A 22,165-nucleotide genomic window follows, 5' to 3' on the forward strand; every position below is an offset into this window, starting at 1 on the left:
TATAGGTTATTGTACTGCTGTTGAGGGAGCTAGCATGCTAGTTACTATAGATATAGGTTATTGCACTGCTGTTGAGGGAGCTAGCATGCTAGTTACTATAGATAGAGATTATTGTACTGCTGTTGAGGGAGCCAGCATTCTAGTTACTAAAGATATAGGTTATTGTACTGCTGTTGAGGGAGCTAGCATTTCACTGCAGCTTTTCTACGTGGGGAAACTGTGTTTGTGACGAAGTTAATGAGATTTGATATGAAACAGATTTTTGTTAATTGATATCTGGCTGCTGGCTCAGTTCAAACAGCTCCTCAGGTCTTCTTGGAACTACTGTCCTGTAAGCCCTGTTTTCCTTTGGGTTCGGCATGCACACACAGTTATTTTTAACCGAAGTTGTCAGTATGACGCATGTCCCCTGTTTCAATATCCTCCACCTTTTTTGTTTGATCGTATGGATATGAATCACCCAGCTGGGTCGTGTGTGTGTGGAGGCTCCTCAGACGAGGAAGGAGATGTCTATCTTCCTCAGTGAATTTCATAAAAATACAGATGGTGAAACATTTAAAAAAAGTTTGACATTTTAAATAAACCTATACTAAATATATTCACATATAACCAAGTAACTGATTAAATTACACTGTTTTGAAAAGGTCAACAGTAGCCTCAACAGCACTCTGTAGGATAGCCCCTCTGTAGGGTAGCCTCAACAGCACTCTGTAGGGTAGCCTCAACAGCACTTTGCAGAGTAGCCCCTCGCTAGGGTAGCCTCAGCAGCACTCTGTAGGGTAGCCCCTCTGTAGGGTAGCCTCAACAGCACTCTGTAGGGTAGCCACAACAGCACTCTGCAGGGTAGCCTCAACAGCACTCTGCAGGGTAGCCTCAACATCACTCTGTAGGGGGTAGCCTCAACAGCACTCTGTAGGGGGTAGCCTCAACAGCACTCTGTAGGGGGTAGCCTCAACAGCACTCTGTAGGGGGTAGCCTCAACAGCACTCTGTAGGGGGTAGCCTCAACAGCACTCTGTAGGGGGTAGCCCCTCTGTAGGGTAGCCTCATGGTGAAGCTGGATTTAAACAATTTTCCGTCTCCCTCTGGGTACATTGACTTCAGTGCTAGTTAAAGCTGTCCAACACAGCTAGATGCAGGAAAGAGTGTGCAAGGTGCTATTGAATGTGTCACTGTCTGTCACCTCGACTACTCAAATTTCTGTCAACCTATGTGCACCTACGTTATCAACGTTAATTTGTAGGCTATGTTGTAGCAACCTCACGATGGGTACAGGGGAACATTAGACCCATCACTGTTACATTGAACTGGGTGAATATGAATGACAGTATCCTAAACCCATCACTGTTACATTGAACTGGGTGAATATGAATGACAGTATCCTAAACCCATCACTGTTACATTGAACTGGGTGAATATGAATGACAGTATCCTAAACCCATCACTGTTACATTGAACTGGGTGAATATGAATGACAGTATCCTAAACCCATCACTGTTACATTGAACTGGGTGAATATGAATAACAGTATCCTAAACCCATCACTGTTACATTGAACTGGGTGAATGGAATATGAACGACAGTCATCCAATATGCTGTAATAGAAATAAGGCCGTGCTCATTAAAACGTCTTAAACAGCACTGACCACAGTGTGTGTTTGTTAGCCTTTCTACTCCATGTCCCTGTACGTTTTCCCCTGTAGATTTAGGGCTGTGGACGGGCCGTCTGTGGATGGGTAATAGCAGGTGGTTTAGGTTATGGAGTAGGTTGTAGAGTTTTCACACACACTGTTGTAACATCCCCTCTCCCCCAGGACATCCTACTGAAAGGCGTCCTCCAGATCGTCCAGGCCAACGTCGACATGGAACCTCTCTACTTCCTCTCCTATCCTATGATCCTCGGCGGCGCGTCCTTCCCTGGCGGTACCTCCCCTGGCTCCCGACAAAATGGGGGGGCGGGGGGGAAGGGGGTCGGGATGCTGTGGAAGGGGGGGAAGCTGTCCCCGGGACGTAGGGAGGGGGATGGAAGAGAGGAACCAGGACATCTAAGGACCTCTCCGTGGCACGTTGCCCCGTTACACCTCCCTCTGGTGGGGCAGAACTGCTGGCCACACATGGCCTCTGGGTTCTCTGCCTCTGTCTGGATAAAGGTGACTGAGGATGAAGAGGGAGAGGGACATGCAGAGAAAGGTAGGAGCACACAATGAAATACAATGAAGGTTTATGACATCACAGGCCACATGTATTTTACCTTTTGAGATATGATTACAGAGGCACAAAGATCATAACCCCAAGACATGGTAACCTCTCACCATTATGATAACAGGGGAGTTTAGCCTTTTATATCATACCCCAAGACATGCTAACATCTCACCATTACAATAACAAGGGAGGTTAGCATTTTATATCATACCCCCAAGACATGCTAACCTCTCACCGTTACAATAACAGGGGAGGTTAGCATTTTATATCATAACCCCAAGACATGCTAACCTCTCACCATTACAATAACAGGGGAGGTTAGCATTTTATATCATACCCCCAAGACATGCTAACCTCTCACCATTACAATAACAGGGGAGGTTAGCATTTTTGAGTGGTATGCTATTCATGAAAAAGGGGTACAACTCAACATTAGGAAGGTGTTCCTGATGCTGTGGACACTGAAGTCTGATAAAACGCCATCATGTTCACAACCATCACACAACAGACCACTGGAATGACAGGACAATTACACGTCACACAACAGACCACTGGAACGACAGGACAATTACACATCACACAACAGACCACTGGAACGACAGGACAATTACACATCACACAACAGACCACTGAAACGACAGGACAATTACACATCACACAACAGACCACTGGAACGACATGACAATTACACAACAGACCACTGAAACGACAGGACAATTACACAACAGCCCACTGGAACGACAGGACAATTACACAACAGCCCACTGGAACGACAGGACAATTACACATCACACAACAGACCACTGGAACGACAGGACAATTACACATCACACAACAGACCATTGATGCAGTGTCTTAGACCGCTGCGCCACTCGGGAGGCCCCTTCTAATCCCTCTTGAAGGGGAAGTAATCTGAAAGTAATGAGATTACTGGGTTTGGGAGTAATCTAAAAGTAACCAGATTACTGGGTTTGGGAGTAATCTAAAAGTAATGGAAAGTAATCAGATTACTGGGTTTGGGTAATCCTAAAGTTAGCTACGTTACGGATTTACATGCGGAGTCAATCACCACCTTCCGGAGACACCTGAAACCCCACCTCTTTAAGAAATACCTGGGATAGGATAAAGTAATCCTTCTGTTGGATCAGTTTAACCTCTATGGGCTAGGTGGGACGCTTGCGTCCCACCTACTCAACAGCCAGTGTAATCCCGTGGCGCGATATTCAAATACCTCAAAAATGCAAAAACTTCAATTTTTCAAACATATGACTATTTTACACAATTTTAAAGACAAGAATCTCGTTAATCTAACCACACTGTCCGATTTCAAAAAGGCTTTACAACGAAAGCAAAACATTAGATTATGTCAGCAGAGTACCCAGCCAGAAATAATCAGACACCTATTTTTCAAGCTAGCATATAATGTCACATAAACCCAAACCACAGCTAAATGCAGCACTAACCTTTGATGATCTTCATCAGATGACAACCCTAGGACATTATGTTATACAATACATGCATGTTTTGTTCAATCAAGTTCATATTTATATCAAAAACCATCTTTTTACATTAGCATGTGACTAGCATGTGACTAGCATTCCCACCGAACACTGCCGGTGATTTTACTAAATTACTCACAATAAACGTTCACAAAAAACATAACAATTATTTTAAGAATTATAGATACAGAACTCCTCTATGCACTCGATATGTCCGATTTTAAAATAGCTTTTCGGTGAAAGCACATTTTGCAATATTCTCAGTAGATAGCCCGGCATCACAGGGCTAGCTATTTAGACACCCAGCAAGTTTAGCACTCACCAAAGTCAGATTTACTATAAGAAAAATGTTATTACCTTTGCTGTTCTTCGTCAGAATGCACTCCCAGGACTTCTACTTCAATAACAAATGTTGGTTTGGTCCCAAATAATCCATTGTTATATCAAAATAGCGGCGTTTTGTTCGTGCGTTCAAGACACTATCCGAAAGGGTAAATAAGGGTGACGAGCATGGCGCATTTCGTGACAATTTTTTTTAAAATATTCCATTACCGTACTTCGAAGCATGTCAACCGCTGTTTAAAATCAATTTTTATGCCATTTTTCGCGTAAAAAAGCGATAATATTCCGACCGGGAATCTGCGTTTAGGTAAAAAGAGGAAAGAAAATAAAGCACGGGGTCGACTCGTGCACGCGCCTAAGCCCATAGTACTCTGATCCGCCACTTGCCAAACGCGATAATGTGTTTCAGCCAGAGGCTGCCTCGATATCATTCAGCTTTTTCCCGGGCTCTGAGAGCCTATGGGAGCCGTAGGAAGTGTCACGTTATAGCAAAGATCCTCAGTCTTCAATAAAAAGAGCCAAGATGAACAACAACTTGTCAGACAGGCCACTTCCTGCATGGAATCTTCTCAGGTTTTGGCCTGCCATATGAGTTCTGTTATACTCACAGACACCATTCAAACAGTTTTAGAAACTTTAGGGTGTTTTCTATCGAAAGCCAATAATTATATGCATATTCTAGTTACTGGGCAGGTGTAGTAACCAGATTAAATCGGGTACGTTTTTTATCCGGCCGTGTCAATACTGCCCCCTAGCCCTAACAGGTTAACAGAAGTAATCACAGCTTCTATTATCTTTCTATTGAAATGTGGATGGATTTGTATGTTTTTCTCTGCCCTCCAGAGGAGGGGAAGGCTCCTACGTTGGAGCCAAACCTGGGGGCCACCCCGGATGGGCAGAGGGTGGTGGTGGAGAGCCTGATGCACGTTCTCTCCATGGGCTCCAAAGCTATGATGCTGCAGGTCTGGGCTGACCTCTCCACTGGAGTATTCACTTTCAGGTGGGCAGCAAAGGAGGCCGATGTGATACATTTGACTGACTGGCTGGCTGACTGGCTGGCTGGTTGATTGACTGATTTGCTGACTTGATTGATTGATTTGCTGACTGATTGACTGTCTGACTGATTGACTAGCTGACTGAGTGACTAACTTATTTGCCCTGTCTCCTCTCCTCAGGATGTGTATTGACCCTAATGATGAGATGAAGGCGGGGCTACTGGCCCAGGCAGAGTCAGGGGAGGGTCTAGTCCCACCTGGCAGTTGGCATCACCTGGGTATCAGCTACACCCAGCAGCCTGAGGGCAAGAAGAACATCCATGGACGCCTGGCACTATGGGTCAACGGAGTCAGGTAGAACCCTTTATTCCCCCTGGCACTATGGGTCAACGGAGTCAGGTAGAACCCTTTATTCCCCCTGGCACTATGGGTCAACGGAGTCAGGTAGGATTTCTCCCCTGGCACTATGGGTCAACGGAGTCAGGTAGGATACTTTATTCCCCCTGGCACTATGGGTCAACGGAGTCAGGTAGGATCCTTTATTCCCCCTGGCACTATGGGTCAACGGAGTCAGGTAGAACCCTTTATTCCCCCTGGCACTATGGGTCAACGGAGTCAGGTAGAACCCTTTATTCCCCCTGGCACTATGGGTCAACGGAGTCAGGTAGAACCCTTTATTCCCCCTGGCACTATGGGTCAACGGAGTCAGGTAGAACCCTTTATTCCCCATGGCACTATGGGTCAACGGAGTCAGGTAGGATACTCTATTCCCCCTGGTACTATGGGTCAACAGAGTTAGGTCGGACCCTTTATTCCCACTGGCACCATGGGTCAACGGAGTCAGGTAGGATCCTTTATTCCCCCTGGCACTATGGGTCAACGGAGTCAGGTAGGAACTTTATTCCCCCTGGCACTATAGGTCAACTATAGGTCAACAGAGTCAGGTAGAACCCTTTATTCCCTTTGGCACTATGGGTCAACGGAGTCAGGTAGAACCCTTTATTCCCTTTGGCACTATGGGTCAACGGAGTCAGGTAGAACCCTTTATTCCCCCTGGTACTATGGGTCAACGGAGTCAGGTAGAACCCTTTATTCCCCCTGGCACTATGGGTCAACGGAGTCAGGTAGGAACTTTATTCCCCCTGGCACTATAGGTCAACTATAGGTCAACAGAGTCAGGTAGAACCCTTTATTCCCTTTGGCACTATGGGTCAACGGAGTCAGGTAGAACCCTTTATTCCCTTTGGCACTATGGGTCAACGGAGTCAGGTAGAACCCTTTATTCCCCCTGGTACTATAGGTCAACGGAGTCAGGTAGGATATTCCCCCTGGCACTATGGGTCAACAGAGTCAGGTATAACCCTTTATTCCCCCTGGCACTATGGGTCAATGGATTCAGGTAGGAACTTTATTCCCCCTGGCACTATGGGTCAACGGAGTCAGTAGGATATTCCCCCTGGCACTATTGGTCAACGGAGTCAGGTAGGATATTCCCCCTGGCACTATGGGTCAACAGAGTCAGGTAGGATCCTTTATTCCCCCTGTCACTATGGGTCAACGGAGTCAGGTAGGATCCTTTATTCCCCCTGGCCCTATGGGTCAACGGAGTCAGGTAGAACCCTTTATTCCCCCTGGCACTATGGGTCAACGGAGTCAGGTAGAACCCTTTATTCCCCCTGGCACTATGGGTCAACAGAGTCAGGTAGGATCCTTTATTCCCCCTGTCACTATGGGTCAACAGAGTCTGGTAGGATCCTTTATTCCCCCTGGCACTATGGGTCAACGGAGTCAGGTAGGATATTCCCCCTGGCACTATGGGTCAACGGAGTCAGGTAGGATATTCCCCCTGGCACTATGGGTCAACGGAGTCAGGTAGGATATTCCCCCTGGCACTATGGGTCAACGGAGTCAGGTAGGATATTCCCCCTGGCACTATGGGTCAACGGAGTCAGGTAGGATATTCTCCCTGGCACTATGGGTCAACGGAGTCAGGTAGGATATTCCCCCTGGCACTATGGGTCAACGTAGTCAGGTAGAATCCTTTATTCCCCCTGGCACTATGGGTCAACAGAGTCAGGTAGGATCCTTTATTCCCCCTGGCACTATGGGTCAACAGAGTCAGGTAGGATCCTTTATTCCCCCTGGCACTATGGGTCAACAGAGTCAGGTATAACCCTTTATTCCCCCTGGCACTATGGGTCAATGGATTCAGGTAGGAACTTTATTCCCCCTGGCACTATGGGTCAACGGAGTCAGTAGGATATTCCCCCTGGCACTATTGGTCAACGGAGTCAGGTAGGATATTCCCCCTGGCACTATGGGTCAACAGAGTCAGGTAGGATCCTTTATTCCCCCTGTCACTATGGGTCAACGGAGTCAGGTAGGATCCTTTATTCCCCCTGGCCCTATGGGTCAACGGAGTCAGGTAGAACCCTTTATTCCCCCTGGCACTATGGGTCAACGGAGTCAGGTAGAACCCTTTATTCCCCCTGGCACTATGGGTCAACAGAGTCAGGTAGGATCCTTTATTCCCCCTGTCACTATGGGTCAACAGAGTCTGGTAGGATCCTTTATTCCCCCTGGCACTATGGGTCAACGGAGTCAGGTAGGATATTCCCCCTGGCACTATGGGTCAACGGAGTCAGGTAGGATATTCCCCCTGGCACTATGGGTCAACGGAGTCAGGTAGGATATTCCCCCTGGCACTATGGGTCAACGGAGTCAGGTAGGATATTCCCCCTGGCACTATGGGTCAACGGAGTCAGGTAGGATATTCTCCCTGGCACTATGGGTCAACGGAGTCAGGTAGGATATTCCCCCTGGCACTATGGGTCAACGTAGTCAGGTAGAATCCTTTATTCCCCCTGGCACTATGGGTCAACAGAGTCAGGTAGGATCCTTTATTCCCCCTGGCACTATGGGTCAACAGAGTCAGGTAGGATCCTTTATTCCCCCTGGCACTATGGGTCAACGGAGTCAGGTAGAACCCTTTATTCCCCCTGGCACTATGGGTCAACGGAGTCAAGTAGAACCCTTTATTCCCCCTGGCACTATGGGTCAACGGAGTCAGGTAGGATCCTTTATTCCCCCTGGCACTATGGGTCAACGGAGTCAGGTAGAACCCTTTATTCCCCATGGCACTATGGGTCAACGGAGTCAGGTAGGACCCTCTCAAGATGGCCTTGACGACATGCTTGTTTCTGTAAAGATAACCCAGACTAAAGATGGCCTTGACGACATGCTTGTTTCAATAATGACAGTCTGGACTAAAGCAGAATTGTGTTCATTGGGGAATCGTTCCTTTTTTCTGTCCATTTTCTTCAATTTGACACCTAATGAACATGACCATTTAGTGTTTTTCTTGTTCTCTGATTGGTCCCCATCCAGGAAGTGTGAGGTGTCTCTGGACTACACGTTACCCAGGAAGTCCAGCCTGTCTTCAGACAGCAACAAGACCTTCTGTCTGCTGGGACACTGTACGGGACACAGTGAGGACGTGACCAGACAGGGTGGACAGTACGACATGGGCACTGTGCTGCTCTTTAACGGTACCAAGCTGTGTGTGTGTGTGTGTGTGTGTGTGTGTGTGTGTGTGTGTGTGTGTGTGTGTGTGTGTGTGTGTGTGTGTGTGTGTGTGTGTGTGTGTGTGTGTGTGTGTGAGAGAAAGAGAGCTCCTCTGAGGTCTCACCATTAAGAAAAAGAGCTGTACAACCCATAAGGAATAAGTGAAACATACACATTCAACAACCAGTAATACAGCACGTATCCTGCCCTGGCCTGAGCTAGCCTTGGCTGGCATCCTGCCCTGGCCTGAGCTAGCCTTGGCTGGCATCCTGCCCTGGGCTGAGCTAGCCTTGGCTGGCATCCTGCCCTGACCTGAGCTAGCCTTGGCTGGCATCCTGCCCTGGGCTGAGCTAGCCTTGGCTGGCATCCTGCCCTGGGCTGAGCTAGCCTTGGCTGGCATCCTGCCCTGGGCTGAGTCTGTCTGTATTTTAATCTGTCCCAGCCAACGCCTTTGTACCTTTTCTCTCTCACTTGCACACATCTGTCTCTGTGTTGTTGGGGCTATAACTCAACACTGCTCTCTCTGTTGTTGTTGGGGCTATAACTCAACATTGCTCTCTGCTGGTCATTTAAAGCATATCTTTTTTTTAAAAGCTTTAATTAACTAGGCAAGCTAGTTAAGAAGAAATTATTATTTACAATGACGGCCTACACCGGGCAAATCCGGACGACGCTGGGCGAATTGTGCGCCGCCCTATGGGACTCCCAATCACGGCCGGTTGTGATACAGCCTGAAATGGAACCAGGGACTGTTGTGCTACCTCTGGATGCAGTGCCTTAGACTGCTGTGATACAGCCTGGAATGGAACCGGGAACTGTAGTGCCCCCTCTAGATGCAGTGCCTAAGACCTCTGTGATACAGCCTGGAATGGAACCGGGGACTGTAGTGCCCCCTCTAGATGCAGTGCCTTAGACCGCTGCGCCACTCGGGAGCATGGCTCTGCTTCTTTCTCACTTCGATGATAGCCAGCTCCATGGTAACATATTGATGCTGGGTCTCTTTGGTAATAGTACTTGTGCATAGAGTTGTATGGTTTGTTTAACTTTGCAATCATTGGTTTTTGTTTAGCATCCATTTTACAGAGTCTCAGCATCACTCTGTTACCGTGGAGTTGACATTGTTATTCCATCTCTCGCAAATACTGTTGAAGTTGGAAGTTTACATACACCTTAGCAAATACATTTAAACTCAGTTTTTCACAATTCCTGACATTTAATCCTAGTAAAAATTCCCTGTTTTAGGTCAGTTAGGATCAGCACTTTATTTTAAGAATGTGAAATGTCAGAATAATAGTAGAGAGAATGATTTATTTCAGCTTTTATTTCTTTCATCACATTCCCAGTGGGTCAGAAGTTTACATACACTCAATTAGTATTTGGTAGCATTGCCTTTAAATTGTTTAACTTGGGTCAAATTTTTCGGGTTGCCTTCCACAAGCTTCCCACAATAAGTTGGGTGAATTTTGGCTCATTCCTCCTGACAGAGCTGGTGTAACTGAGTCAGGTTTGTAGGCCTCCTTGCTCGCACACACTTTTTCAGTTCTGCCCACAAATCTTCTATGGGATTGAGGTCAGGGCTTTGTGATGTCCACTCCAATACCTTGCCTTTGTTGTCCTTAAGCCATTTTGCCACAACTTTGGAAGTATGCTTGGGGTCATTGTCCATTTGGAAGACCCATTTGCGACCAAGCTTTAACTTCCTGACTAATGTCTTGAGATGTTGCTTCAATATATCCACATAATTTTCCTGCCTCATGATGCCATCTATTTTGTGAAGTGCACCAGTCCCTCCTGCAGCAACGCACCCCCACAACATGATGCTGTCACCCCCGTGCTTCACGGTTGGGATGGTGTTCTTCGGCTTGCAAGCGTCCCCCTTTTTTCTCCAAACATAAAAATGGTCATTATGGCCAAACAGTTCTATTTTTGTTCCATCAGACCAGAGGACATTTCTCCAAAAAGTACGATCTTTGTCCCCATATGCAGTTGCAAACCATAGTCTGGCTTTTTTATGGTTGTTTTGGAATCGTGGCTTCTTCCTTGCTAAGCGGCCTTTCAGGTTATGTCGATATAGGACTCGTTTTACTGTGGCTATAGATACTTTTGTACCCGTTTCCTCCAGCATCTTCACAAGGTCCTTTGCTGTTGTTCTGGGATTGATTTGCACTTCTTGCACCAAAGTACGTTCATCTCTAGGAGACATAATGCGTCTCCTAACTGAGCGGTATGACAGCTACGTGGTCCCATGGTGTTTATACTTGCATACTATTGTTTGTACAGATGAATGTGGTACCTTCAGGTATTTGGAAATTGCTCCAAGGATGAACCAGACTTGTGGAGGTCTACAATTTTTGTCTTGAGGTCTTGGCTGATTTCTTTTGATTTTCCCATGATGTCAAGGCACTGAGTTTGAAGGTAGACCTTGAAATACATCCACAGGTACACCACCAATTGACTCAAATGATGTCTATTAGCCTATCAGAAGCTTTAAAGCCATGACATAATTTTCTGGAATTTTCCAAGCTGTTTAAAGGCACAGTCAACTTAGTGTATGTAAACGTCTGACCCACTGGAATTGTGATACAGTGAATTATAAGTGAAATAATCTGTCTGTAAATAATTGTTGGAAATATTACTTGTGTCATGCACAAAGTAGATGTCCTAACCGACTTGCCAAAACTATAGTTTGCTAACAAGATATTTGTGGAGTGGTTGAAAAACAAGTTTTAATGGCTCAAACCTACATGTCTCTTATTAAATATTTTTCATTGTAAAAGGCACATCTTACTTGCTGTCAACTTCTCAAGCTGTGTGGTATGGCCAGGGTGTTTTTATTGTGTAAGGTAGTCTTGTTGCTAGCATGTTGACCAGCTTCCTGAGCTGGAGAACAGGGCTGTTCTCTGGGACCATGCCTTCTGGAGAACAGGGCTGTTCTCTGGGACCATGCCTTCTGGAGAACAGGGCAGTTCTCTGGGACCATGCCTTCTGGAGAACAGAGGTGTTCTCTGGGCTGGAGAACAGGGGTGTATTCATTCTGCCTATTCTGTTGCAAAACATTTCTTAAACGAAATGAATTGAGGAGGGACTTAGCTGAATTTGTCTCTGTCTGTCCCTCTCCCCACTAGGCTCCCGTATCGGGTCAGAGGAGGCATTCTACCTGTATGCCTCTGGTCCAGACCTCACTTCTATCATGCCATGTAAGTACGGTAAGCCCAGTGGGACCTTCTCCAAGTACGTCACCACGGACGGGTTGAAGTGTGACACTGTCAGAGAGCTAATGATGAAGAACAAGGATGTGGACACAGCAGCTCTCATAGTAAGTCTGAGTCCCTCTGTCTGCTAATAATACACAGTACCAGTCAAAAGTTTGGACACGTCTACTCATTCCAAGGTTTTTCTTTATTCTTACTATTTTTTTTACATTGTAGAATAATAGTGAAGATATCAAAACTATGAAATAACACATGGAATCATGTAGTAACCAAAATAGTGTTAAGAAATTATATTTTATATTCTTCAAAGTAGCCACCCTTTGCCTTGATGACAGCTTTGCACAATCTTGGCATTCTCACAACCAGCTTCACCTGGAATGCTTTTCTATCAGTCTTGAAGGAGTTCCCACATATGCTGAGCACTTGTTGGCTATTTTTCCTTCACTCTGCGGTCCAACTCATCCCAAACCATCTCAATTGGGTTGAGGTCGGGTGATTGTGGAGGCCAGGTCATCTGATGCAGCACTCCATCTCTCTCCTTCTTGGTCAAACAGCCCTTACACAGCCTGGAGGTGTGTTGGGTCATTGTCCTGTTGAAAACAAATGATAGTCCCACTAAGCACAAACCAGATGGGATGGCGTATTGCTGCAGAATGCTGTGGTAGCCATGCTGGTTAAGTCTGCCTTGAATTCTAAATAAATCACAATGTCACCAGCAAAGCACCATCACACCTCCTTCTCCATGCTTCACTGTGGGAACCACACATACAGAGATCATCCGTTCACCTACTCTGCGTCTCAGAAAGACACGGCGGTTGGAACCAAAAATCGCAAATTTGGACTCATCAGACCAAAGGACAGATTTCCACTGGTATAATGTCCATTGCTCGTGTTTTTTGGTCCAAGCAAGTCTCTTCTTATTATTGGTGTTCTTTAGTAGTGGTTTCTTTACAGCCATTCGGCCATGAAGGCCTGATTCACACAGTCTCCTCTGAACAGTTGATGTTGATATATCTGTTACTTGAACTCTGTGAAGCATTTATTTGGGCTGCAATTTCTGAGGTTGGTAACTCTAATGAACTTATCCTCTGCTGCAGAGGTAACTCTGGGTCTTCCTTTCCTGTGGCGGTCCTCATGAGAGCCAGTTTCATCATAGTGCTTGATGGTTTTTGCAACTGTACTTGAAGAAACTTTCAAAGTTCTTGACATTTTCCGGATTGACTGACCTTCATACTATATCTCTATGTTTCTATAGGAGTGTCTGGCAGTAGTGTCTGTGTTCTATGATATTATATATCTATGTTTCTATAGCACGGTCTGTGTGTGGTGTATCTATGACATTCTGTCTCTGTTTCTTTAGGAGTGTCTGTGTGGCATATCTATGATACTATAACTATGTTTCTATTGGAGTGTCTGTAGTATATCTATGATACTATATATCTATGTTTCTACAGGAGTGTCTGGCAGTAGTGTACGCCCCCAGCAGCCCCAGGGTGTATACCATCTATGATACTATATCTCTATGTTTCTACAGGAGTGTCTGGCAGTAGTGTACGCCCCCAGCAGCCCCAGGGTGTATACCATCTATGAGCCAGTGATCCGTCTGAAGGGCCAGGCTAAGACCGTGGTGTCTCAGAGACCCTTCAGCTCTAGAGAGGTCCAGTCTGCAGTGCTGGAGACACACATACTCAGGACCATGTTGCCTGTAGAACCACAGGGCCTGCAGAACGTCCTACACAAGAGAGGAGGAACCGGGGCCTTCGTATTCCTCTTTGCACGGGTAGGACATAGTCTACATACTATTAATAGGAGGAACCGGGGCCTTCATAGTCCTCTTTGGGTCTATTGATGATGTTAGTCTCTCTGCTGGTTTCATTTGGCCTGGAAAGCTTTTTTCTGTATTTTTGTGAGGAAGCTTCTTGAACGTAACTGTCATTTCATTTCTACTTGAAGGAAATTTACACAAGATAGGTTGGATTCACTGTGTTCTTCTCAATGTGTTCTTATTAAGCCAATCTCTCTCTTTCTGTTGTCATGTCCCTCCCCTCTCCATCTCTCTCTTTCTCTCGTGTGTGTGTGTGTGTGTGTGTGTGTGTGTGTGTGTGTGTGTGTGTGTGTGTGTGTGTGTGTGTGTGTGTGTGTGTGTGTGTGTGTTTCCAGGTGGTGGAGCTAAGTGACAGTGAGCAGACCCAGGCCCTAGCTCTCCAGGTACACAGATATCCTCATTAAATCAGTGCTTCTCAGACTTCTCCTCTGGCATCTCCAGACGTTTCACACTGTTGTGGTAGCTCTGAACTAGCTCACCTGATTCACCTTGTCAAGGGCTTGATGATTAGTTGACAAGTGGAATCAGGTGCTAGCTCTGGAATAATCACATACCTGGAACAACTGGATGTCCCAGAGGAGAGGTTTGAGAACCACTGGGTTAAATTATTGTCTGGCTAGCAGGTTAACAAAGCACCTGTGCCGATATAAATGCAAATTAATAGTTTTTTACAATATTCGACCATATTTGATCTCGAATGAAAGTTCTCCTTTACCAAGGTGGATAGTTTTGGCGTGTTACTGGGACCCCAGTGAGTTGTAACGTGGCGTGTTACTGGGACCCCAGTGAGTTGTAACGTGGCGTGCTACTGGGACCCCAGTGAGTTGTAACGCGGCGTGCTACTGGGACCCCAGTGAATTGTAATATGTAATTCTATGTCCATTCTAGAGTTGTAATATGTAATTCTATGTCCAGGTGCTACTCTCTCTGGCCAAGTACAACCAGCACCGTATCAATGAGATGGACTGTTACCATGGTTACTCCATGATACACCAGGTCCTCATCAAGTCCAAGTGCATCGTGGGATACCATATTCTCAAGGTGAGTCATGTGACCAGGCATATGATGAATCCTTGTATTGGTTTTTGCTGTTGTTGGTCCTGTTGATGCTCTGAATCCCCATGGATCAGTTTCATATCATCTAGTCCTTGGTCCTGTTGGTGCTCTGAATCCCCATGGATCAGTTTCATATCATCTAGTCCTTGGTCCTGTTGGTGCTCTGAATCCCCATGGATCAGTTTCATATCATCTAGTCCTTGGTCCTGTTGGTGCTCTGAATCCCCATGGATCATTTTCATATCATCTAGTCCTTGGTCCTGTTGGTGCTCTGAATCCCCATGGATCATTTTCATATCATCTAGTCCTTGGTCCTGTTGGTGCTCTGAATCCCCATGGATCATTTTCATATCATCTAGTCCTTGGTCCTGTTGGTGCTCTGAATCCCCATGGATCAGTTTCATATCATCTAGTCCTTGGTCCTGTTGGTGCTCTGAATCTCCATGGATCAGTTTCATATCATCTAGTCCTTGGTCCTGTTGGTGCTCTGAATCCTCATGGATCAGTTTCATATCATCTAGTCCTTGGTCCTGTTGATGCTCTGCTCTGAATCCCCGTGGATCAGTTTCAAATCATCTCGTCTGCTTTGGGCCTCAGTTATCTGATATGTGTGTGCAGTGAGTTGCTACTACTGCAACTGTGATATCCAATGGTTTTCTCTGCTGAGAGGCAGTGTACTGATGTTCCTGTATTTTACCTGAGCTGAGTAATGACATCAATGCCTGCCTGCCTGTTGGTCTGTCTGCCTGCCTGCCTGCCTGTTGGTCTGCCTGCCTGTCGGTCTGCCTGTTGGTCTGCCTGCCTGCCTGTCGGTCTGCCTGTTGGTCTGCCTGCCTGCCTGTCGGTCTGCCTGTTGGTCTGCCTGCCTGCCTGTCGGTCTGCCTGTCGGTCGGTCTGCCTGCCTGCCTGCCGGTCTGCCTGTCGGTCGGTCTGCCTGCCTGCCTGCCGGTCTGCCTGCCGGTCAGTCTGTCTGTCTGCCTGTCTGTCGGTCTGCCTGTCTGTCTGCCTGTCGGTCTGCCTGTCGGTCTGTCTGCCTGTCTGTCTGTCTGTCTGTCTGTCTGTCTGTCTGTCTGTCTGTCTGTCTGTCTGTAACTGCTGGGTGAAAACATCGATGCTGTCTGTATTCATCCGTGCATCTGTTTCTGTGTGTAGGACATTGTGAAAACAGAAGTAGGTCTGGTGATGTATTGCCACTGCAGTGGACGTTATAAATGGACCTGGCTGTGGCCTGCTCAATAGAGGCAGGGTGTCTCAGGAGAATGGAAACGCCAGTAGTGTTGACAGACAGATTGAGATTCCACTTGCGATATAGATCAAAACACTTGGGTGAACTGTTGGAATCATTGAAATACAGTGTGTTCATAAAGTATTCAGACCCCTTAACTTTTCCCACATTTTGTTACGTTACAGCCTTATTCCAAAATTGATTCAATTGTTTTTTCCTTCAACAATCTACACACAATACCCCCCTATGTCTATGTATATGGGGCAGCAGCCTCTAAGGTGCAGGGTTGAGTAACCAGGTGGTAGCCGCCTAGTGATGGCTATTTAACACTCTGATTGACTTGAGATAGAAGCTGTTTTTCAGTCTCTCGGTCCCAGCTTTGATGCACCTGTACTGACCTCGCCTTCTGGATGATAGTGGGGTGAACAGGCAGTGGCTCGGGGGGTTGTTGTCCTCGTTGAACTTTTTGGCCTTCCTGTGACATCGGGTGCTGTAGGTGTCCTGGAGGGCAGGTAGTTTGCCCCCGGTGATGTGTTGGGCAGACCGCACCACCCTCTGGAGAGCCCTGGATTTGCCGTAGCTGGCGGTGATATAGCCTGACAGGGTGTGCTCAATTGTGCATCTGTAAAAGTTAAGGGTTTTAGGGGCCAAGCCAATTTTTTTCAGGCTCCTGAGGTTGAAGAGGTGCTGTTGCTTCTTCTTCACCACGCTGTCTGTGTGGGTGGACCATTTTCAGTTTCAGTGATGTGTACACCGAGGAACTTGAAGCTTTCCATCTTCTCCACTGCAGTACCATCGATGTGGATAGAGGCATGCTCTGCTGTTTCCTGAAGTCCACGATCAGCTCCATCATTTTGTTGATGTTGAGGGAGAGGTTATTTTCCTGGCACCACTACACCAGGGCCCCCACTTCCCTGTCGGCCGTCTCGTCATTGTTGGTAATCAGGCCTACTACTGTTGTGTCGTCTGCAAACTTGATGATTGAGTTGGAGGCATGGCCACACAGTCATGGGTGAACAGTGAGTACAAGACGGGGCTGAGCACGCACCCTTGTGGTGCCCCTGTGTTGAGGATCAGCGAAGTGGAGGTGTTGTTTCTTACCTTCACCACCTGGGGACAGCCCATCAGGAAGTCCAGGACCAAGTTGCACAGGGCAGGGTTCAGACCCAGGGCCTCCAGCTTAATAATGAGCGTGGAGGGTACTATGGTGTTGAAGGCTGAGCTGTAGTCAATGAACAGCATTGTATATGTCCGTAAACACTCCAGCCAGCTGGTCTGCACATGCTCTTAGGACATGGCTTGGGATGTCGTCTGGGCAGCCTTGCGAGGGTTAACACGCTTAAATATCTTACTCACGTCGGTCACAGAGAAGGAGAGCCCACAGTCCTTGGTAGCGGGCCGCGTTGTTGGCTCTGTGTTATCCTCAAAGCGTGGGAAGAAGATGTTTAGCTTGTCCGGAAGCAAGACATCGGTGTTGGGGACGTGGCTGGTTTTCTTTTTGTAGTCCGTGATAGTCTGTAGACACTGCCACATACGTCTCGTGTCTGAGCCGTTGAATTGTGACTCCACTTTGTCTCTATACTGATGTTTTGCCTGTTTGATTGCCTTACGGAGGGAATAGCTACACTGTTTGTATTCAACCATATTCCCAGTTACCTTGCCATGGTTAAATGCAGTGGTTCGTGCTTTCAGTTTTGCGTGAATGCTGCCTTCTATCCACAGTTTTTGGTTTGGGTAGATTTTAATAGTCACAGTGGGTACAACATCTCCTATACACTTCCTGATGAACTCAGTCACCATATCCGTGTGTTCGTCTATGTTATTTTCAGAGGCTACCCGGAACATATCCCAGTCCGCATGATCGAAACAATCTTGATGCATGGATTCCGATTGGTCAGACCAGCGCTGAATAGACCTTAGCACGTGTACTTCCTGTTTGAGTTTATGCCTATAGGAAGGGAGGAGCAAAATGGAGTCGTGATCAGATTTGCCAAAGGGAGGGCGGGGGAGGGCCTTGTAGGCATTTTGAAAAGTTGAGTAGCAGTGGTTCAGTGTTTTCCCAGCGTGAGTACTAAAGTCAATGTGTTGGTAGAATTTCGGTAGAGTTTTCCTCAGATTTACTCTAATATGGTCATACATTTGGCAGGAGGTTAGGTTAGGAAGTGCAGCTCAGTTTCCACCTCATTTTGTGGGCAGTGTGCACATATCCTGTCTTCTCTTGAGAGCCAGGTCTGCCTACGGCGGCCTTTCTCAATAGCAAGGCTATGCTCACTGAGTCTGTACATAGTCAAAGCTTTCCTTAAGTTTGGGTCAGTCATAGTGGTCAGGTATTCTGCCAATGTGTACTCTCTGTTTAGGGCCAAATAGCATTCTAGTTTGTTAGTTAATTATTTCCAATGTGTCAAGTATTTATCTTTTTGCTCTTCTCTTCTTCTCTCTGTCTCTCTCTCTGTCTCTCTGTCTGTCTGTAGACCTTGTTAGATGGGAGCTGTAGTAGTCCTATCTTAACTCTAGGGGAAGACGGTCAGTTCCACCTGGACACAGAGTCTACAGCCGTGGTCCAGGACATCAAGCTGCTGTCTGAGGTTCTGCTGGACTGGAAGATCTGGGCCAAGGCTCAGGTAAACTCAGTGATGGATGCATGGGCAGGTATTTAGTATTACTGTATACCAGGATATTTTGAAATACTGCAGGTAGGATTTACCAATACCATTTGAAACACAAGTTATTTATATTTTCTTAAAACTGTGTGCTTTAACGCTGTCTTTTAGAAGAGTTTGTGGTCATATGCACATCCTTAAAAACATGAGTGCTGGGCTAATAAAGAATACTACGAAAGAACAGCCAGGCCCGTGCGCCTGTCAGAGGACAGCCAGGCCCGTGCGCCTGTCAAAGCTCCCAATTCACCACTTTATTGACAACGTTGGATGTTGGTCAGTTTGGGATTGAAACGTTGTCAATAAAGCTGTGAAATGGGAGCATAAGCAGCTTTGCTGTTGTTTAACTGTCTTTCACCTCTTTATCAGTCAGATCTATGGGAGATCCTGCTAGCAGCCCTCGATCTTCATCAGGGTATACTACCATTTCAGGGTTAGGGTCAGGGTATACCACCATTTCAGGGTTAGAGTCAGGGTATACCACCCATTTCAGGGTTAGGGTCAGGGTTGGGTTAGGGTCAGGGTTGGGTTAGGGTCAGGGTTGGGTTAGGGTTGGGTTAGGGTCAGGGTCGGGTCAGGGTTAGGGTCAGGGTTGGGTTAGTGTTGGGTTAGTGTTAGAGTCAGGGTTGGGGTCAGGGTTTGGGTTAGGTTTGGGTTGGGGTCAGGGTTAGGGTCAGGGTTACTGTAGCTGTGTATTAATACATGTTATGTCTCTCTAACAGGGTCAGGGTTAGGGTCAGGGTTACAGTAGCTGTGTATTAATAAATGTTATGTCTCTCTAACAGGGTCAGGGTTAGGGTCAGGGTTACAGTAGCTGTGTATTAATACATGTTATGTCTCTCTAACAGGGTCAGGGTTAGGGTCAGGGTTACAGTAGCTGTGTATTAATACATGTTATGTCTCTCTAACAGGGTCAGGGTTAGGGTCAGGGTTACAGTAGCTGTGTATTAATACATGTTATGTCTCTCTAACAGGGTCAGGGTTAGGGTCAGGGTTACAGTAGCTGTGTATTAATACATGTTATGTCTCTCTAACAGGGTCAGGGTTAGGGTCAGGGTTACAGTAGCTGTGTATTAATACATGTTATGTCTCTAACAGGGTCAGGGTTAGGGTCAGGGTTACTGTAGCTGTGTATTAATACATGTTATGTCTCTCTAACAGGGTCAGGGTTAGGGTCAGGGTTACTGTAGCTGTGTATTAATACATGTTATGTCTCTCTAACAGGGTCAGGGTTAGGGTCAGGGTTACAGTAGCTGTGTATTAATACATGTTATGTCTCTCTAACAGGGTGGTGTCTGGGAGACTCTGCTGGCAGCGTTAGAGATCCTCATCAGGGTTCACCACCCCCAGCAGGTGTTCAACATCAGACAGTTTCTCAAAGCCCAGGTGGTCCACCGCTTCCTGCTCACCTGTCAAGTACTACAGGTAAGAACCTTATATCCGTTCTGAATGAACAAGATGCATTTAGAAAGCAACTTTTTTTACTAACTAATCATGTTGCAGCAATGTTTTCACTGCTGTAGTGGCTCTGGATCAGAGAATCTGCTAAATGACTCACTACTGTATTGGCTCTGGATCAGAGAGTCTGTTAAATGACTCACTACTGTAGTGGCTCTGGATCAGAGAGTCTGTTAAATGACTCACTACTGTAGTGACTCTGGATAAGAGTGTCTGCTAAATGACTCACTACTGTAGTGACTCTGGATCAGAGAGTCTGCTAAATGACTCACTACTGTAGTGGCTCTGGATCAGAGAGTCTGCTAAATGACTCACTACTGTAGTGGCTCTGGATAAGAGAGTCTGCTAAATGACTCACTACTGTAGTGGCTCTGGATAAGAGAGTCTGCTAAATGACTCACTACTGTAGTGGCTCTGTATCAGAGAGTCTGTTAAATGACTCAGTACTGTAGAGGCTCTGGATAAGAGAGTCTGCTAAATGACTCACTACTGTAGTGACTCTGGATCAGAGAGTCTGCTAAATGACTCACTACTGTGGTGGATCAGAGAGTCTGCTAAATGACTCACTACTGTGGTGGATCAGAGAGTCTGCTAAATGACTCACTACTGTAGTGGCTCTGGATAAGAGTGTCTGCTAAATGACTCACTACTGTAGTGGCTCTGGATCAGAGAGTCTGTTAAATGACTCACTACTGTAGTGGCTCTGGATAAGAGTGTCTGCTAAATGACTCACTACTCTAGTGGCTCTGGATCAGAGAGTCTGTTAAATGACTCACTACTGTAGTGGCTCTGGATCAGAGAGTCTGCTAAATGACTCACTACTGTGGTGGATCAGAGAGTCTGCTAAATGACTCACTACTGTGGTGGCTCTGGATCAGAGAGTCTGTTAAATGACTCACTACTGTAGTGGCTCTGGATAAGAGTGTCTGCTAAATGACTCACTACTCTAGTGGCTCTGGATCAGAGAGTCTGTTAAATGACTCACTACTGTAGTGGCTCTGGATCAGAGAGTCTGCTAAATGACTCACTACTGTGGTGGATCAGAGAGTCTGCTAAATGACTCACTACTGTGGTGGCTCTGGATCAGAGAGTCTGCTAAATGACTCACTACTGTGGTGGCTCTGGATCAGAGAGTCTGCTAAATGACTCACTACTATAGTGGCTCTGGATCAGAGAGTCTGCTAAATGACTCACTACTGTAGTGACTCTGGATAAGAGTGTCTGCTAAATGACTCACTGCTGTAGTGGCTCTGGATCAGAGAGTCTGCTAAATGACTCACTACTGTAGTGGCTCTGGATCAGAGAGTCTGCTAAATGACTCACTACTGTAGTGACTCTGGATAAGAGTGTCTGCTAAATGACTCACTGCTGTAGTGGCTCTGGATCAGATAGTCTGTTAAATGACTCACTACTGTAGTGACTCCGGATCAGAGAGTCTGTTAAATGACTCACTACTGTAGTGACTCCGGATCAGAGAGTCTGTTAAATGACTCACTACTGTAGTGACTCCGGATCAGAGAGTCTGTTAAATGACTCACTACTGTAGTGACTCCGGATCAGAGAGTCTGTTAAATGACTCACTACTGTGGTGGATCAGAGAGTCTGCTAAATGACTCACTACTGTAGTGGCTCTGGATAAGAGTGTCTGCTAAATGACTCACTACTGTAGTGGCTCTGGATCAGAGAGTCTGTTAAATGACTCACTACTGTAGTGGCTCTGGATCAGAGAGTCTGCTAAATGACTCACTACTGTAGTGGCTCTGGATCAGAGAGTCTGCTAAATGACTCACTACTGTGGTGGCTCTGGATCAGAGAGTCTGCTAAATGACTCACTACTGTGGTGGCTCTGGATCAGAGAGTCTGTTAAATGACTCACTACTGTAGTGGCTCTGGATAAGAGTGTCTGCTAAATGACTCACTACTGTAGTGGCTCTGGATCAGAGAGTCTGCTAAATGACTCACTACTGTGGTGGATCAGAGAGTCTGCTAAATGACTCACTACTGTGGTGGCTCTGGATCAGAGAGTCTGCTAAATGACTCACTACTGTAGTGGCTCTGGATCAGAGAGTCTGCTAAATGACTCACTACTGTAGTGGTTCTGGATAAGAGAGTCTGCTAAATGACTCACTAC

The 22,165-nt window shown here is 46.4% G+C and overlaps 1 protein-coding gene across 3 annotated transcripts in view; it reads left to right on the forward strand.

Moving 5' to 3' along the window:
• lyst (lysosomal trafficking regulator) overlaps nucleotides 1-22,165 on the forward strand; it is a 215,517-nt gene that overhangs the window by 97,583 nt on the left and 95,769 nt on the right. For all 3 annotated transcript variants that reach the window (XM_045702248.2, XM_045702249.2, XM_045702250.2), the window contains 10 exons: nucleotides 1,814-2,189; nucleotides 4,886-5,042; nucleotides 5,218-5,391; nucleotides 8,425-8,585; nucleotides 11,727-11,917; nucleotides 13,348-13,593; nucleotides 13,974-14,021; nucleotides 14,554-14,679; nucleotides 18,391-18,540; nucleotides 19,864-20,001. In XM_045702248.2, coding sequence (XP_045558204.1) covers nucleotides 1,814-2,189; nucleotides 4,886-5,042; nucleotides 5,218-5,391; nucleotides 8,425-8,585; nucleotides 11,727-11,917; nucleotides 13,348-13,593; nucleotides 13,974-14,021; nucleotides 14,554-14,679; nucleotides 18,391-18,540; nucleotides 19,864-20,001 — 1,767 coding nt within the window. The remainder of the gene's footprint in view (nucleotides 1-1,813; nucleotides 2,190-4,885; nucleotides 5,043-5,217; nucleotides 5,392-8,424; nucleotides 8,586-11,726; nucleotides 11,918-13,347; nucleotides 13,594-13,973; nucleotides 14,022-14,553; nucleotides 14,680-18,390; nucleotides 18,541-19,863; nucleotides 20,002-22,165) is intronic.

This window comes from Salmo salar, chromosome 19, assembly GCF_965601325.2.
Source record: "Salmo salar chromosome 19, fSalSal1, whole genome shotgun sequence".
Classification (NCBI taxonomy): Eukaryota; Metazoa; Chordata; class Actinopteri; order Salmoniformes; family Salmonidae; genus Salmo; species Salmo salar.